The 17,098-nt window shown below is 34.6% G+C and overlaps 1 protein-coding gene and 1 pseudogene across 5 annotated transcripts in view; both read right to left on the bottom strand.

Annotated features, from left to right (window-relative positions):
- LOC132676712 (heterogeneous nuclear ribonucleoprotein A1-like 2) overlaps nt 1-17,098 on the bottom strand; it is a 263,151-nt pseudogene that overhangs the window by 127,886 nt on the left and 118,167 nt on the right. The window lies entirely within an intron of this gene.
- The window catches only part of HYCC1 (hyccin PI4KA lipid kinase complex subunit 1), a 132,966-nt gene that overhangs the window by 72,729 nt on the left and 43,139 nt on the right, over nt 1-17,098 (bottom strand). For all 4 annotated transcript variants that reach the window (XR_013553330.2, XM_060632694.3, XM_060632695.3 and 1 more), the window contains exons 2-3: nt 9,059-9,137; nt 2,054-2,155 (exon numbers count right to left, since the gene is read on the bottom strand). Coding sequence is in view for 3 of the 4 variants with exons in the window: in XM_060632694.3 (XP_060488677.3) it covers nt 2,054-2,155; nt 9,059-9,109 (153 nt within the window). In the remaining variant the exon portion in view is untranslated. The remainder of the gene's footprint in view (nt 1-2,053; nt 2,156-9,058; nt 9,138-17,098) is intronic.

The raw sequence follows: 17,098 nt of genomic DNA on the forward strand, positions 1-17,098 counted from the left end.
AAGTTGGTGATCAGCAAACTTACTTAACAGGATATAGTATAGATCAGTTAGGGGTTATCAAATTTATGTGGTACCTCACATATGATGTGAGTTTCATGTTAATCATGTGCACTAGGTACACTTATTAGTCTGCAACAGACTGAAATTTTTTTAAAAACTGGTCCTTCACCACAAATACTTTGAGAAATACTGCTCTGAACCATAAGAGTTGTATTTACTTTGAATAAAAGAAATGCTATGAACCAAACTAGTCTATCAGAAATTTACCTTACAAACTATATCCAACATAGCCTGGTTAAATCAACCTTCATCACAGGGTAATTTCAAAATATAAAGCAGTAAATTAGAAACAAGATTTCATTTATTAAAAAAATAATAAAGCTATACCTATACTTACTCTGTTTGGTGAAATAATTCTTACACATGGAAAACCTTAAAATAGCATCCACCGAAATACTTTGAAAACTAAAACCCTTCAAGAAAACAAGCTACCTATACATGTTATACAAATTAAAGAGCTTTGGCGAAAAGGAAAGAACAAGCAAAATGTGATTATTCTATTCAGTTTTCCAGGTCAAGTTTGGGGTTTGTCAATTTCACCCCTAGTCTTGTCTTTTGCACATAACAGTCGTGATGCACTTTATAGCATAATCAGTAGAAGCTGGGTTTTCCAGACCTCCTTCCTGAAGAGGTTAACTACTCAAATAACAACAGGCTCTAGTTTTGGAAGGTTAATCCAAAAGGCACATAGATCCACACAGGACTGGACTCCAGGGTATAAGTTATTTTACCATCAAGTAATAAGACTAGTGGTGTCAGAGCTGCCATGTCATCTACCAAACTTGTGTACAAAAAGAATTACATTCCTCGTATCCCTCCCCTCTATTCCACCTCTTTCCATTCTTAATAGCTTCCTCCTAGGCTATTATCCTAGTACCTAGTCTTGCTTTCAATTTTTCCATTCTCCTATCTATCCTCCACATAGCCACCTTCCTGAAACAATAATCTGATCAAGTCATACCTTCAGTACAAAAGTCTAAATTGCTTATGATGGAGTTCAAGGCTCACCATGGTTACGACCTAAACCAATCTTTCCAGCTTCAGTTCAGTACCAGTCTTATTCTCTTGTTTACTATTGCATTAGCCTATTTGCTATTTTCCAAATGCCATGCCTTTTATTGTCCACACTAGTTCCAATCCTTTTCTATTCTATTATGAATAGTGGGATTTACAAGCACCAGAATCTGAAGTATAAATCATTTTATCACCTTCAAACTAAATTTTCTTTCTAAAAAAAGAGAAGGAAATGGGGGCGGGGAGTGGGGGCAAGAGAAAAGAAGTAAGCACAGAGAAACATCAGCCAGACAAAACTGCTTGCCATTCCTTGAGTGTTTTGCATTTTCTCAGACCTCCATATACTATTCCAACAGCTTAGAATGTCCTTTCACATTACATATCTGGAAAACTTATGCATATGCATCTAAGCATTCCCTTGAAAGCATGTATTTACTTATTTTCTCTCCTTTTCCTCTTTCAAGATAAAGACCATGTGTTACTACTCTTTGATTTTCTATTGCCTAGCATTAAAGCTGGTTTATAGTGAGCATACAAATATTTGCTGAATGAACAAAGACATATAATGACGCTGACTTTCTAGGCTACCTCTAGCAAGATAGATAGATAGATAGATAGATAGATAGATAGAAAGAAAGAAAGAAAGAAAGAAAGAAGAGGAGGAATATGTTCAGAGATGGCTTTTAGAATATAGTAATAATCTACTTCTTGGCCTAGGGGATGGTACAGTGAAGTTCATTTTATTATAGTTCTTTTTTTTTTTATTATTCAACCATTTTTTTGAAAATACAGTATTCTACTCTCATCCCCTCTATACCACTTCCCAAATGTAATCAGATAAACAATCCATAATATATATTAAAGTTCTTTAAACATATACTTTTTCTAATTCTTTTATATATATGTGATATTTCACAATAAAAAATTAAAAATCAATCAATTGAATACTACAAGCACAATAAACTATAAGAGTACTTACCTCACTTTGTGGCTCCTGGATAACTTTATACAGAGATGAAACTAAAGAACTCTTGTCTTTCAAATTTGTGGCATAATTTGGTAAAGATGTTTCTGGTAGTGTCTAAACAAATTTAAAAAAATTTATTTTTATGAAATATCCGTAATAGGCAAATCCATAAATAGAAAGTACATTACTTGTTACCAGAGGTTGGGGGGTGGGGGAGATTTGGAGTGACTGACAGGTATGGAATTTCCTTTTGGGGCGGTGGAATTAGATGCTGGTGTTAGTTGCATAACATTGTGACTATACTAAAAACCACTATATTTTCAGCCTAAAACAATGAATTTTATGTTATGTGAAATATATCTCAACAAAAAACATATTTAATTTTCTTGTCATCAACAAGGATAAAAATTAACATTAACACTTCATCTTTGATTGAACAGTTTGGGGTTAGAAATGAGAATACAAAACATGTAAACCTAGAGATATATTTTTTGTAGTATCATACAAATTCAAAATCTCATTAGTGGTATTGATCCTACCTCTTAATAAACATGTTGTATATGGATCTAATGTTTCAAACCTTAAAGCCACAGATTATCTACCAAAGTAACTCCTGAGTTATATATGGTGACCGTTAACTTAGATAAGGCTGTTCAATTAACAGAGTTGGGGGCAAATTTTAGACTTCTCAGAACTGGTGAAAAAGATAGCCATACTACCAGCAAACTAATTTTCCTAATGCCATTTAAAATATGGATAACTAGGGGCACCTGGGTGGCTCAGTCAGTTAAGCGTCTGACTTCGGCTCAGGTCATGATCTTGCAATCCGTGGGTTCGAGCCCCATGTCGGGCTCTGTGCTGACAGCTCAGATCCCGGAGCCTGCTTGGGATTCTGTGTCTCCCTCTCTCTCTGCCCCTCCCCTGCTCACTCTCTGTCTCTCTCTGTCTCAAAAATAAATAAAAACATTAAAAAAAATAAAATAAAAATAAAATAAAATAAAATATGGACAACTAATTACAGCTTGCCAGTACCACCCATTCAGAAAAGACACCATGACCAGAGAGGAATGGGAAGAGATCAAACTCCAGTATCAGACGGTTTGGGGTAAAAGTACTAGGGAAATCTGAAAAAAACAAAACAAAACAAAAACAAAACACTTCATTATAACAAATGACAAAAACCTACCCTTCTAGAGTATACCTCTTCCTTAATATCTGTCTCCAAGTCATTATTTTTTCTCATGCAAATTACCTCAATTAATCAGTCAACAAATGTTAATCTTGCAGTAGATACAGTGTCTCAGGATATTGCTAATAGTCATTCCACGGTATATACTATTTCTTATTTGTCCCATCTCCTAGTATTTAATAATTTAAAAGTTATGATTAGTGCATATGCATGTACATGTGCATAAACAGACACTGAAAATTAAACAGCATAAATGTTTGTACTAAGGATATATGATTCATTTTTACTTTACCATGAGTTCCTTAAGGGCAAAAACTATCTTATTATCGCTCCATCCACAGCACTCAGCACAAGGCCTCATACTCAAACCTCCGCTGAAGGGATTTAGTATAGATGAACAAAATGAGAATAAACACTGCCACTATTTACACTTCAGTAGATTCTTTAAAAATAGGTCACATTACATCTTAAGATATATAAATGAATAGATTCTTTTTTTAATTCAATAAGATAGTTTTGTTTACCAGAACAGTAAGTAAATATGAACTGTCTGGAAACCTTCCACCATTCTCCAGAGTAAAAAAAGAAAGTTTCACTGCAATTGCTTACATAAAGAGGAGATTAGGGCATTCTTCAATATTTCAAAAGCAAGTAACAAAAGATTTCCAGGCAACATTCCATTTCCGTTATTTGATCAAGAGTAACCTTACACTAGGGGAATTTATATAAAAGGGAATAACGGTCAAATAAACAACAGATTTCTTTTTTTTTAAGTTTTTTTAATATGTTTATTCATTTTTGAGAGAGACAGAGTGTGAGCGGGGGAGGGCAGAGAAAGAGGAAGACACAGAATCCAAAGTAGGCTCCAGGCTCTGAACTGTCAGCACAGAGCCAAGTGTGGGGCTGAACCCATTAACCATGAGATCCTGACCTGAGCAGAAGTCAGATGCTTAAACGAATGAGCCACCCAGGCATCCCTATAAATAACAGATTTCTAACCCCCTGAATGGAAATGAACCTGAACTATATATATAAAATACACTATTATATAGATGTGTATGTCTAACTATAAAATCTAAAATGGAGTGAATTGAAATTTAAATTTTAAAAATGATTAGTAAATAGAAAGATTATTATAATGTTACATATACTATTTAGGCTAAAACTGGAACATTCATTAAAAATGTTCATTATAATTTTCAATTTATGTACCAATTAACCTTCATGAAATAAAACATTGTCTGTGAAACAGCCAAAGACAAAAGGATAGCTCTTCTCTGAAGAAACAAATTCCAGAAAATATCCTGGACCCAGGACACTGTGCTGCTAACTGAGAGGAAGTGTCTTCTAAAACTTAGTGCACAAGTCTGTCGTTAATTCCATTTTGTGAATGTGGGAAAAGCTACTTTTGTCTATAGAAGGGGAGAAAATATAATTTCTGTTTTTATAAACAGTGTTTTGAAAAACTTAAGATCTAACCATGCCTAGTGGACTTAAGTACTACTATAGCAAACCTTTGAATTTTCTTGCACTGTACTAGTTCAAAGGTACCGGCCTTCTTAAATACCAGCTAAGTTTTCTCACTTTTCAGAAGGCAGAATTTTTGTCAGAAAACAAAAAAACAAACAAACAAAAAAAAAAAAAGTAATGGGAAATTAGTCTTGGCAAAAGTTGAAGAAGACAGATGCTTCATACTAAAGTATCATTTGGCAGATGGCTTTTTAAAAACGTAAGGAGGTGATATGGGTTGGGTAGAAGAGAATTAATGAAGATAGACAGATGGATGGAGAGCCAATAAATAAAACAACTCTGTTCAACAACATTACACATAAGACTAGATTTTGAGATTCAGTGACTACCAGAAAATTGAAAAATTAGCAGTCTAGAATTCTGCTAGATAAATCTACACATAGCATTAAGGAAAACACAATACAATCTGAAAGTTAATACTTTACAAATCAATCTTTGAAAAGATAAAAACTGAATGATTCAGAAAATATTAAAATAATGAAGTCTCAAATCGAATCACTTTGTTGGTATATAAAGAGAATACTAATGAGGGCCTATAGCTAGAGTATATACTGAAAAGTTTTTCCAAAGGCAAAAAAATTTCTTTTTTTTCACACAACAAATTGTGTTGTCTTTGTGCATTTGAGAGCATAGTGAATGAAGTTAGGTTGGGAGTTCAAACTGTGGCCATGGAACAATGTAAAACTAAAATCATCTTCACAGACCACCCACTCACTTTTTCTGATGAGGATATTGAAACCCAAAAAAGTTATGTGATTTTTCCAACATCAAAAAACCACATAGCAGAATACTTATGATTAGATCAAACGGTTTCTGACTTCTCAGCCCAATGCGCTTTGTACTACTTTATCAAACTGATGATCTTAGCTTTAATAGTACCATGGTTGTTAAATTCAACAACCAAGCAAAGGCTTTCTCCTCCAACCCCTTCTCTCCCTCAATACCCCCCTCCTTTTCCCTCTCATTCTCTCCCTCTCTCTTTGCCTCTCCCTATCCCTCTCTCTCTATCTATATATATATATATATGTGCACGTCCAAACTTCCTTTCTTAGTTTAACCAAAATATGTAATTAACATTACAAATCATTTCAAAAGACAAAATACTTTTTTTTTTTTTGAAGTTTATTTATTTTTGAGACAGAGAGAGACAGAGCATGAACGGGGGAGGGACAGAGAGAGAGGGAGACACAGAATCGGAAGCAGGCTCCAGGCTCTGAGCCATCAGCCCAGAGTCCCACGCGGGGCTCGAACTCATGGACCGTGAGATCGTGACCTGAGCTGAAGTCGGACACTTAACCGACTGAGCCACCCAGGCGCCCCAAGACAAAATACTTTTAAGAGATACGTTCTCAAGTACTTTTCTACCTTTTATTACCTTTAATATGCTGCTGATTTTGCCTGATAACCTTAATCTCTTCATTAAACATAAACAGAGCTGAATTCAACATACATGAACACAATTCAGAATAACATTCAAAATAATTTTCAGGAATGCTTACCAAATTAACCAAGAAACAGAAAATGTCTTCTTAACTAGCTATAATACAGACTTGACAATAATTTAAAACATTTACTGAGTTAAATTGACTGGAAATTGGGTAAATTTAATCTTGGGGGTTAGAAGAAAATTAAATTACTTTTTAATTCATAGGGCCCAGGATTTTACTCCCATCCTCCCAATGGAAAGGTTTCTTTATCCTTGAATTAAACTTATAAAAATTTTGATAAAATAGCACTACTCACTAATACACTATAGATAAAATATTATTTATATAATACTTTATTCACATCCTACTTTCTTTTAGTGGAAAATGGTACTTAGAAAATAAGATCTGGGTGCATAATATACTCATTACTACTGGGGTGTAACTGTCATTGTTTCTCAGCCCTCCCAGTGAACAAACCTGGGAAATATATGTATGCATTTACATACGGATATACATGTATAATGATATCACATACATATTTAGATCCATGAGTCATACTGATTCTTACAATTCCAATCTAACACCTTAAGGTTCTTTCTTGCCATTCCCCATTCCATGTTTCTAATTCCTTTCTCAGACACTGAGAAACCTAACTCCCATTATCCTCCATATATTTATTTATTTACTCAGAGTAACCAACCTACCAATGTAACCCCTCTGGCTGAGTCTTCTACATGTCACCTCTGCAACCCTCCACCCTAGCTACCCACTTCTTCAAGCACTAGGGCACAGTGTTGCCCATACTGCTGCACTGCCCCTTTACCTTACCCTTCACTGCTACGCTTGCTAGGGTGCTATGTATCCAAGCCAGGAGGGGAAGGGAATAAACAAACAGGCAGGAAGGTAAGGAATCAGTCATGATTTTCAATTACTTGCCTTAACAGTTGACCCCTCCCCTATACCATCCTTTAACAGGCCCTCTTTCCACAACTTCCATATTAAAAAATGGCTAACTGGCTATATCTGCTTTTGCAAATTTGACTTCACTATCAAACATAAGAATCCTTAATAGTACTCAACTTTTAAATTTGAAGATTTCCATCAACTGTCAAAAAAAAAAATCATGGTATAATGAACCAAATTAAATACTCCTAAAGCAAAAAAAGCTTAAAACCTTGAATACTTACTCACAAAAACAACATAGGCAGGGAAAAAAAGCACATACAAAATGTAATCAAATTATTAAAATATGTAGAAGGCACTATATACAGTGCACTTTTATAAGATTCTACCTCACGTTATGATGATTTAGGGGATCTGTAGAAGGATACTCAACTCATGACTATAATAAAATACAAAGTAAAAATCTGCCCAGACATTTGTCAGAATGAGATAATAATGACTGATAAGACCAGCTGCAAAATTAACAGGAAACACCACTTCTCTCAAGGACACACTGCAGCTAAAGTGTCATAACAACCTCCCTTTTTTGAGCGACTAGCTATATCCTCATTCACTGAGAAGCCTTGTTATCTAAAATCACAGATATCAAAAACTTTGCTGTTTAAACATATATCAGCAAGAATGAAACATCCCACTCTTTCCTGAAGGATCTAAGTCACCTTGAAACAGAGAAGCAGGCTTGATTTCCAGTCAAGGTGCAGAGCTTCATATAAGGGGTTTCTGAACACAACATTCCACATGGATGTTAACTGTGTAGTTTCCAAGACATTATCCTGGGTCCACTCTGAAGTCCATACCAGATTTTAACTCCATTACACACAGCTCTGCTTTGTGTTAAGCCCATCAAAATACTACTCCATTTAAATTTCATCTAGGGGCACCTGGGTGGCTCAGTTGGTTAAGTGTCCGACTTCAGCTCAGGTCACGATCTCACGGTTTGTGAGTTCAAGCCGCGTGTCAGACTCCATGCTGACAGCTAAGAGCCTGGAGCCTGCTTCAGATTCTGTGTCTCCCCTCTCTCTGCTCCTCCCCTGTTCCTGCTCTCTCCCTCTCTCTGTCTCTCTCAAAAATAAATAAACATTAAAAAAAATTTTTTTTTTAATTTTTCATCTGAATTTCACCCTTCCTCCAAACACTATAATAATTTTGTCTTTTCCTCTGTTTGGTAAGTTGGCCATACAGTGCCTGTTGTAGTCTCCTTCACTGAAACAAGCCAATTAAGTCTGACTTTGTCAGACAATACATCTGTCCCAGAAAGTGGTGGGCTCATTAGGCTAGACAAAAAATTGATAGTTGCATTACAAACTCTTCATTCCTCTGGTTCATGATCATGAAGTTCACGTAATTATGTGTAACAAGACCCAGAGGACAAGGAGAAGGTAATTAACTGGTTAAAGAACACAATTTTAGCAATTATAGAGAAAACTTCATAAGACAAGAAAACAAAAGTTAACCAGCTAGAGAAGAATCCATTGGTAGAAAGGTGGGCAAATATCTTTCCATCTTCTCCTCATTGTTGATCATGCCCACTCCCTTTGCCCTCTAAACTGGGAGAAACATTTAAACATTGAATTTTTAATGGTGGTTAGAAAGGGTAACATTAATAATCAGAAACTTTAACCATTCTTTGTGGTGTTGCTGTGAAAAGGAGAAAACAAAATCTTTTAACCACTTGGGAGAAAAAAAGGAATTGATTTCCTAGAAAAAACTATTGTGTATAAATAATTCCCTATTAAGATTTGTTGGAACATATTTCTGCTTCCATAGATATTTAGCCTTTCAGTCATTAAAAAGAATAAAAATTACAAGAAGTAAAATAAAATATTTTTTTTAAAAAGCCACTGTGATTTAAACCCCAGACAAAACTTCTTTGGAGTATAATTATAATATTGAGACAGTAAATATTACCTTAAACTCTGACAACCATTCCTCCACAACCCCTTTCTCTGAAGTGAACATCTTTCCACATCTGTTCTAGACCTTCAACCTGGAAGTTAACACAGAAAATGTTAAAATTTGTAATATATTTTATTTTTAGATTACTATGAATAGAACTAATCCTATAAAATTGTGTTACTTCTTCTTTGTGAAATTAAGGCAGATTCAAACATAAATTAGCAGGCTCACTTCAAAACAATGTGCACAAACAAGTATTCAAATGCAAGAATTATAACAAAAGTATAAATATCACAACATAATTAAATTGGCTCTGCAATGTTCATTCAGCTTTTAGGAATGCCAGCTGCAAAACATACTGAACACTCCCCCAGTTTCAACGAAATAATTCCAAAATATCATGCATCTTATGAAAATTTCAGAAAATAATTTAAAACTGCAAAAATATAAAAAGACATGCTACAAAACTGACTTTGTACAAAGCAGTTTAGTAATTTAATTTGTTTATATTTTGATTCTTTACAATCTATTTAGGCAAGCCAATTGGCTCCCTGAAAGCTTAATATTCATAAAACAAGAGTAAAAGTGATAATATTCAAGATAATGATCACATTCAACAATAGTTATTCAGATTGGTATTTAGTTAAGTAAAAATAAGGGAAAAAAAGAAGCTAAAGAACATGCAAAACAAATTTAGCTCAAGCAAAATTGCTGTGAAAATACAATGTTGTTTTCTTCACCCATCTATATGAACGTAGACCCAGAAACTGTTTCTTGAAGAAAACCTTAGCTCTATCTGAATTTCCTAAACCCCTAATTCAGGCACAAATCCTGCATGAGACTTAATTTTTATCAGCATAATCATGTAGTAGAAATAGAGGTATAATTGCCCAAAACTTAATCTTGATTCTATTACTTATTTGTAGTAGAACCTTAGGCAAGTTATTTACCTTAATTTTTTCATCTGTGAAATACAGATAACCATAGCACCTACGGTCAAGGGTTATGATTAAATTAAAAATGCAAATAAAAGCACTTATTACAGTACCTGGCAATAAGGCTTTAAATACTATGCAAAATTTGTACCATATTACTGATTTTATAGAACTGTCCATTCAGATAAATTGGGCTTTGGAATTATGTCCCAAATGTTACCAAAAACACTGCTATCTCACATGTTATCACCTTTAAAATCCAAAAAAGGAGAAAATTCACATCTTCAGTTTTTACGACCAGGAAAAACTCTCCTTTAGAGTAACTGGTTTGCTTTTACATATGGATACTGTGAATCTCATAACTGATTCTCTTTGCTTTGACTCTAATAAAATGGGAGTTACAGTTTCTGCCCTAACTCTGTATACAAAAAAGCAGGCCTGAATTAATCTTATCTGTCGTTTTATATTATACTCTTATCCTTATTTTATTTCTGCATTTTTATTTTTATCTTGTTACATTATACTTATTTGTGAAGCAAAATGAAGGAAAGTAAATTTAAATACGCATGTTTTCTTTTGTATTGATTCACTGTTTACTTAGTAAATTAAGATAGAAAATTATCACAAATAAAACGATGTTACATCAAATTACAGAGAATTGGGGAGGTGAAATTTTTACAAAAATTCAAAACAACTCCCTAGTTAAAATTAATTTTTAAAAGGTTGAAAGGAATCAAGAGGGACTTGACTATCAAGAATACTCAAGCAATCTTGAAGAACCACAGAGCTACAGGACTTGAACTTCTAAACATCAAGGTTTACTAGAAAATTTAACAAACATTATAGTAGTTAAGCCAGTGTGTATTATCAAAAGGGCCAAAAAGAATCAATGGAATGAAACAGGGTGGCCAGAAAAAATATATATATATTAAATAATATATAATATTATATAATTATATATATGTTATATTATATAATTATATAATTATTTTTCTGGCCACCCTGTTTCATTCCATATATATATATATGTATACATATATATATACATACATATATATATATATATATATATATATATATATATACACACACATATACATATGGAGAACCATGACCTAGTAGTTCATACCACATGCAAAAATCAGTTCCAGTTGGATCTTAGATTTAAGTGAAAAAGGTAAAACAAAAAGCATTTGGAGAAAAACATAAGAGAATACATTCATAACCTTAGAGTAGGCAAAGGTTTCTTAAACAAGAAACACAAAAGCACTGTTCATAAAGCAATTCAAAAATAAATTGGACTTCATTACATTAAGAACTTCTGTTTGTCAACAAATGAATGAATAAAAAAATGCAGTGTACAATGAAATACTATTCAGCCTTAAAAAGGCAATCCTGCCATTTGTGACAACATGGGTGAACCTGGAGGACATTATGCTAGGTGAAATAAATCAGGCACAGAAAGATAAATACTCCAATATCTCACTTATATGTAAAGGCTAAAAAAGTCAAACTCATAGTTAACACAGAGTAAAATGATGATATCCAGGGGCTACGGAGGTGGGGGCAATGGGGAGATGTTGGTCGAAAGATGTACATTTTCAGTTACAAGATAATTCCTGGGGATCTAATGTACATACAGCATGTTAACTACAGTTGAAAATGTATATTTGAAATTTGCTGAGAGAGTAGCTCTTAAGTGTTCTCACCACACACACACACAAAGATAACTAAGTGAGGTAATGGATATATTAATTAGCTTGATTGTGGCATATCAAAATATTGATACCTTAAATACATACAACTTTTATTTGTCAATCACACTTCAATAAAGCTGGTGGGGTTTGGGGATGGGGGGAAGGGAAGAACTTCTGTTCATCAAGTTACCACTAAGAGAATGAAAAGACAAAGCCAAAGGGTGGGAGATGATATTTGCATTTCATATATCTAACAGAAGTCTCATATACAGAACTCAAATTAGTAAGAAAAAGGCAGATAATCCAATAGGAAAAACAAGCATAACAGTTACCCAAATGAAAAACCTAACATATGAAAGGTGTTCAACACACACACACACACCCACATACACACACACACACTTGCAAGTGTGGCTAGAATGAAAAACAAAAATCCCAAGTGTTGAAAAAAGATATGGAGCAAACAGAATATTCATAAGAGCTGGTATGGATATAAATTGGTACAATATCTTGGAAAACTCTTTGACAATATCTTCTGAACTTGAACAAATGCATCTTCCATAGACCAACAATTCCACTCATAAAAATATACCCTAGAGAAATGTGGATATATGTTTTCTGAAAGATGTGCTTAGTTAGGAATTCTCAGAGCAGCAGTTTTTGTAAACAGTTAAAAACTAGAAACAAACCAAATGTTCATCAAGAGTAGAATGGATAAATATACCACATGGAGTTCTATACAACAATGACAATAAGAAAACTATAATTATATCAGTGTCACAATGTTGGGGAAAAGAAGGCAGATGAAAGAGTACATGCTCTGTAACTACATTTACATACACTTCAAAAACAGGCAAAACTAATCGATTGTGTTAAAAGTTAGGATAATGCACTCTGGAAAACAGTATGGAGGTTCCTCAAAAAACTAAAAATAGAACTACCCTATGATTCAGCAATCGCACTAGTAGGTATTTATCCAAGGGATACAGGTATGCTGTTTCGAAGGGGCACATGCACTCCAATGTTTATAGCAGCACTATCAACAATAGCGAAAGTATGGAAAGAGCCCAAAGTCCATTGATGGATGAATGGATAAAGAAGATACGGTACATATATACAATGGAGTATTACTTGGCAATCAAAAAGAATGAAATCTTGCCATTTGCAACTACGTGGATGGAACTACAGGGTATTATGCTAAGCGAAATTAGAGAAAGACAAAAATCATATGACTTCACTCATATGAGGACTTTAAGACACAGAACAGATGAACCCAAGGGAAGGGAAGCAAAAATAATATAAAAACAGGGAGGGGGACAAAACATAAGAGACTCTTACATATGGAGAACAAACAGAGGATTGCTGGAGGGGTTGTGGGAGGGGGGATGGACTAAATGGGTAAAGGGCATTAAGGAATCTACCCCCGAAATCATTGTTGTACTATATGCTAACTTGGATGTAAATTAAAAAAAAAAAAAAAGTTAGGATAACGGTTCCCCTGAGGGAGTTATTTCTTGGGTTCTAGTAATATTCTGCTTCTTGATGTATGGGCCAGTTACACAGGTGTGTTCATTTAGTGAAAATTCACCAAGCTTAACACTGATTTGCACATTTTTCTGTGTGTATATTATACAATAGTAACACCAAATAGCCAGACCTCTTATCTTCCACTTGACAAGAGATCAAATGGGAGACCTCAACTGTATACCTGAGTTCATCTGTATCCTCATGTGTTTCACAGGCATGCAAGCTCAAGTAAAACTTGAGCCTTCTTCTGTAGAACTCAAAAGAGAGGTCTCAAAATACCTCCTTATCCTTGAAACTTTCACAGCCTCACCACCACTATCTGCCTCTGGTCTACCAAAACCAAAGTCATTATTCCCTTCATCCCTGATTCCTGTTTAAATTGGGAACCACAAGAAGCTACCACTCCCAGGTTACACTCTGCCTTCACACACTAAGGTTTATAACTCTTGCACACTCTGTTTTACCGCCATCTCCCATCCCATCTTAATTCTGGAAGGAGGTTCTTTCACTGTGCCTTCTGAAATTAACAATCTGTTAGCAGCAAAATCCTCTACATCTTCAACAATTCTCTGTATGTCTCTTTCTTCTTATTCTAACACAAAGCCTCGTTCTTCTCTAAAGACACTGCTTTCCCTGTGATCTTCTCAGAGTGGCTGCTTTTCCTCACGTAGCCCTGGAAGAAACCACTGGGCCTAGAGGTAAAATAAGTGTCCTTCTTCCTCCTTATTATCATTCCAGATCATTCTCCTTCTCACTTTTTAAAACATCCACCCAACATTACCCTGAAACTCCTGTAGCTGTCATCTATCAATCAATCCCATCACTATCCCTCCCCTTCATTTGTAAATGACCTTAGCTCTGGCTCACTGTCCCTCTTTCAAACTACTCAGACTTAAATTCTTGGTGATTATTTTCTCACACCCTGAACTCTTAATCCCTAAAAATCTCCAACAACACTGTCTTCTTCCCTGCCTCAGCTACTCAATCCTATGATCATAACCTAGACGAGCTATTCTCAAACATTTGGTCAGAGCCATTTTACACTTCAAAATATTGGGCCAACCTAAAGGAATATCCAATGGCCAAAGCTGGAACAATTTCAGCAATGAAACAAATAACTTAGTACTGAATTATTACCCAAAGTATAAAATAAGCATACATGCATCCATATGGAAAGACAAGACATACATACATACATAAATACATAAAATTTAGAGAGCAAGAGACAAGGCTTCCTTTCATAAGAATTCCAAATGATATATCCAGGAGGAGTTTAGTCCCTGCCTCCCTATTGAGAATGTGCTGTATATAGTGATTTGTTTCCAAAGAATAAGATATAGAAAGGGGAAAATAGTAACTTTATAAGAGAAATCTGTCAAACACTGACTTGATCAAGATTAACCTCAACCATGATGTCATGTGAATATCACGCACCCCTGATATGATATGATGAGAAGGGCACTTAACCACTGTGGTATTCTTTCCAAAAACCCATAAACCCAGTATAATAATGAGGAAAACATTAGAGAAAACTCAATTTAAGGGATGTTCTACAAAATTTCCAATCTGTACTCCTCAAAGGTAACATGGTCATAAAAAAACAAAAAAGACCAGGAAACTCTTAGAGACCAGAAAGACTAAGGTGACATGACAACTAAATACAATATGGTATCCTGGAACAGATCCTAGAACAGAAAAAGGACAGTGATGAAAAAACTGATGAGATCCCAATAAAGTCTGGAATTTAGTTAATAGAAATGTAATAGTAATGACAAATGTACAATCCTAAAATGACATTAAGAGAAACTGAATAAAAATAGAACTACCCTACGACCCAGCAATTGCACTACTAGGCATTTATCCAAGGGATACAGGTGTGCTGTTTCAAAGGGACACATGCACCCCCATGTTTATAGCAGCACTATCAACAATAGCCAAAGTATGGAAAGACCCCAAAGTCCATCGATGGATGAATGGATAAAGAAGATGTGGTATATATATACTATGGAGTATTACTCGGCAATCAAAAAGAATGAAATCTTGCCATTTGAAACTACGTGGATGGAACTACAGGGTATTATGCTAAGTGAAATTAGTCAGAGAAAGACAAAATCATATGACTTCACTCATACGAGGACTGTAAGAGACAAAACAGATGAACATAAGGGAAGGGAAACAAAACTAATAAAAACAGGGAGGGGGACAAAACAGAAGAGACTCATAAATATGGAGAACAAACTGAGGGTTACTAGAGGGGTTGTGGGGGGGGGTGGGCTAAATGGGTAAGGGGCACTAAGGAATCTACTCCTGAAATCACTGTTGCACTATATGCTAACTAATTTTTAAAAATAAAAAATTAAATTAAAAAAAAGAGAGAAACTGAAGCTGTGTGTGTGATATTTGGGAATACTCTATACTATCTCTGTAACTTTTCTATAAATCTAAAATTGTTCATAAAATTATTTTTAAAAATTGAGGCTCTGAAAAAGTTGTCTATTTATGTAGGTTAATATCTATTGATATTTACTATATTTAAAAACAAAACAGAAATTTTTAAAAAACAAGAACACATAAGCACACATCCCATTAGTCATCACTTACCATGTAGCCTCTGGAAAGAACCACTGTTTATTTATCAATGGGAATGAAAAAGACAAATAGAAGCGTTACTATTATTATGAAAATAGTTTTAAGCTTGTAGACTACATGAAAGGGTCTTAGGGACTCCCAAGAGATCCCCAAATGATCCTTTGAGAGCTACTGCTCTAGTCCTTCTCATTACCCACTTTGATCTCTCATATCTTTTCAGCACACCCCTTTATGCACTCAAACCCCAAAACCTTTCAACCCTACTGGACGTAATGTCATATCCCAATATTCTTCCTCTCCTTGCCCATTTAAATTATTAGTCAATTCTAATCACCATTTTGAATATACTTTCTCAGCTATTTTGCCTTTAATTGTTTATTCCTCTGGAAAAATACAGCCCTGGTAAAATCCAACTCTCTACATGGTCCATGTCAGCACCACTCAGCTGAACAAAGTGGAGAAAATGACTAAAACAACACTTAAAAGTTATGACCAAGAACCTTAAGCATGCCCTTAAGGCTACCTGGCAATCCTGCAGAGTTCCCCTATAGTCTACTCACTTTCCCACTCTCCTACTTAATTGTTTCATGTATTGTATCTGATCCTCAAAACCCCAAAACCTTCTCCCCATTCTAACTCTTGGCTGATAATCTTAATTCCTACTTCACTGAACAATCACAAGAAAATTACCACATATTCACAAATGTCTACATACCTAAAGCATCTGTATCTATATATTCCATCTTTCCTTCTGGTAACTATAAATGAATTGTCCATGAACCTATTTGAGGCCAATCCTTTGAATAATGCACTACAATTATCCTCTCTTGCCTACCTAACAAAATCACTTTAACAAGTCTCTGTCTCTTCCTAATTAAATTTGTCCCTCGCTACTAATTCATTCACCCCAAAAAGCTCTTAACCTCATTTCCTCTTTAGCTATCTTCACATTTCCTGTTCCAGTTTTACATTAAAACTTCTCAAAAGAGTTGTATGCTTGTTTCTAATTTCTATCTGCCTTTACTATTTTTTTTTTTTTTTTTTTAGTTTTTAAAAATCAACTTTAAGGTACAATTTATATACAATAAAATGTACACATTTTAAATGTTCAGTTCTATATATCCAACCTTTCCAGTCAATCCTCCAATCCCCTATCTCAGGCAACTACTGATTTGATTTCTATCACTATAGATTATTTCGGTCTGCACAAGAGCTTCATATAAATGGAGTCATATATTATGTACGTGTGTTTCTGGCTTCATCTTCTCAGCATAATGTTTTTGAAATTTATTAACACTGTTGAG

Source organism: Panthera onca, chromosome A2 (genome assembly GCF_046562875.1).
Source record: "Panthera onca isolate mPanOnc1 chromosome A2, mPanOnc1 haplotype 2, whole genome shotgun sequence".
NCBI classification, from domain to species: Eukaryota; Metazoa; Chordata; class Mammalia; order Carnivora; family Felidae; genus Panthera; species Panthera onca.